The following is a 2,611-nucleotide window of genomic DNA, read 5'->3' as shown; positions in this document are numbered from 1 at the left end:
TGTGTGTGTGAGTGTGAGATTGAGTGTGAGTGTGTGTGAGTGTGTGAGTGTGAGATTGAGTGTGAGTGTGTGTGAGTGTGAGTGTGTGTTTTGGTGGGGGTGGTGGGGGCGGGGTGCTGCTTCCTGTGGTCCCTGGGACTGATTTGGCCAGTTGGTCACTCATCTCTCGGAGCGATCTCACCTGGGAGATGGTGGGAAGTTGGTCTGATTTTCCTTATTGCAATGTCTGCGATTGTTCTCCGGCCCATATCCTTCAATGATTCTGAGAGAGACATTGGCTTCCAGCTCCTGAGGAGTCACTTTCATTCACTTAAAGGGTAAGGGTTGTGAGGACAATGTGGGGAAAAGGGTTATAGGAGAAGATCATGTGTGATCTTAGTGAAAGACAGTACAGGTTGGACAGACCGGTTATTGTCTCCCTGCTCCCATTTCTTGGGGTCACACCTGGTGTAACTCAATTAGTGTAACTGCATTTTGAAGCCCCCAGACCAATAGATGACACATACTAATCTTTTTACCATCAGCCCTTGCTGGTTTTATATGAATGTTTACTTTGAGATGTTGTCTCAGGTATCAATAACCTTTCTTTCTTCAGTTCCAGGTTCCTGTCCAACAGAGTCTATGCACACTGACAAGGGTGATTATACCTGGCCTTCAACCACACCAGTGAACACTGTCCAATTAAACTGTGTGAGGAAAGCACAGAAACAGGCCGAGAGAAAATGGTGAGGAGTGTGGGGTTATCTCACGGAGACTATGGGAGGGTGTTTGGCTCCAACCAGTAAACACAGTCAGCTGCAAATGACTGATTGAGAAACTGACTGTCAGTGAGGTTAGCAACAAACATTCCACCTGTTTGTTTAAGAACATGAGAAAAGCACCAGGTGGAGACCATTCAGTCCTGCCTCACCATTCAATACTATCACAGTTAAACTTAATCTTCAACTTCCCGTTCCCGCCCACTCCCTGTTTCCCTCGATTCCCAAAGACCAATCACCTGTCTGTCCCAGCCTGAAATATATTCAACAATGAAGCAGCCACACCCTCCAGGGGAGATAGCTCCTAATAGCCATAAGACCGAGTGAAGGCATTGCTCCTTATCTCGGTCCGAAATGGTCAGCCCCCATGTCCTGAGACAGTGCCCAAGTTTCAAACCCTCCTGTCAGGGAGTGATACCCTCTCAGTGCCCACTCTCACCTGCCTCCTCACAATCTCAGATGTTTCAATGAGATCATCTTCCTCTTTAAACTCCAGTGAATATCAACCCAGTTTATTCAGTCCCTGTTCACAGAACTACAGCTCCACATCTAATAGAATCTCTACAGTGTGGAAACAGGCCCTTCGGCCCAACAAGTCCACACTGAACCTCAGAGCATCCCACCCAGACCCATCCTCCTATAACTCACCTAATCTACACCTCCCTGAACACTACAGACAATTTAGCATGGCCAATCCACCCTAACCTGCACATCTGTGGACTGTGGGAGGAAACTGGAGCACCCGGAGGAAACCCACACAGACACGGGGAGAACACGCAAACTCCACACAGACAGTCGCCCAAGGCTGGAATCAAACCCGGGTCTCTGGCGCTGTGAGGCAGCAGTGCTAACCACTGAGCCACCGTGCCACCCCAAAAATATATGGAATGCTTCATAAATTTGTGAGTCATCGTTGCGCAGGGGCCATGCTAATTTTCTCTGTATCATTCCTACTTTAGTATATGTGCTGCTGAATTTAGGGAACCTTTGCTGTATTCCCTCAAAGTTTAGAGTCACAGTCTGTAAGGATAGAAATTAATCTCCACACAGTATTCCAGGCAAGTCTCCCCAATGTCCTTAATCAGTTGGACCAAAACTTTCTTTGTGGATATTAAAGTTTTACCAAACCATCTGATTGCTGCTGGTAGATGCAAGTGTGCTCCCTCTCCCTATTTCATCTCCCACTTTCTGACACAGTCTCTGGGTGAATTGATATTGTTAGATCCCACATGAACCTCACTGAGTGCAGTCTCTCATTCACCTACCCTCATGGGGAGACTCCCTGCTGTTCCCCAGCTGCTCGCTGCCAGGGTGTAGCTCAACTCTGTCCCTGAGTGTGTTTGTTGTGTTTTGCAGTAAACTGGGGGATGACAGTGATCAAGCAGAATGGTCAAAACCCAACCTGGAACAGTGCAGCGTGTGGCCAGCCCTGCCAAACAGTATCTCAGACATGGAACCCATTCCAGTAACAGCAGGTAAGAGTCCTGTGGGAACTACCTGCAGGATCATCACCCTTTGGCAGGTCTTTTAGCTTCAGGCACTGCATTTGCATGTCTTCTAGCTTTACTTGAAATTCTCAGTAAAAACCCCATCTGGTTCACTACTGCCCTTCAGGGAGGGAAATCTGCCTTCCCCAATCTGGTCTGGCCTACACACGTAACTCCAGAGCCACAGCAGTGGGTTTGGCATTGCCCTCTGAACTGACCCAGCAGACCACCGGCTGTATCAGGCCAGACACCATACACCAGGGCAGTCCATCAGTGTCGGGGTAAGGGGTGACCCCACAGGCAACCTACCCCACAACACACAGAGAGAGGGGGGGAGGGAGAGAGAGAGGGGGAGGGAGAGAGAGG

General features: G+C 48.9%; 1 protein-coding gene and 1 non-coding gene across 2 annotated transcripts in view; one reads left to right on the top strand and one right to left on the bottom strand.

Annotated features, from left to right (window-relative positions):
- Window positions 1–601: 601 nt before the first annotated feature.
- The window catches only part of LOC125482126 (adhesion G-protein coupled receptor G4-like), a gene marked incomplete at both ends in the record, with an annotated part of 9,386 nt that continues 7,376 nt past the window's right edge, over window positions 602–2,611 (top strand). The window contains 2 exons of the mRNA XM_048594124.1: window positions 602–725; window positions 2,115–2,233. Coding sequence (XP_048450081.1) covers window positions 602–725; window positions 2,115–2,233 — 243 coding nt within the window. The remainder of the gene's footprint in view (window positions 726–2,114; window positions 2,234–2,611) is intronic.
- LOC125482127 lies at window positions 1,635–1,743 on the bottom strand. The gene has a single exon (XR_007261555.1). It is a non-coding gene; the product is annotated as a U6 spliceosomal RNA (small nuclear RNA).

The sequence above is a fragment of the Rhincodon typus genome, unplaced genomic scaffold (genome assembly GCF_021869965.1).
Source record: "Rhincodon typus isolate 14 unplaced genomic scaffold, sRhiTyp1.1 hic_rhity00006148, whole genome shotgun sequence".
Taxonomy (NCBI): Eukaryota; Metazoa; Chordata; class Chondrichthyes; order Orectolobiformes; family Rhincodontidae; genus Rhincodon; species Rhincodon typus.
Note: the sequence above shows the minus strand (reverse complement) of the source record. Positions and strands in the feature narration are given on the sequence as shown.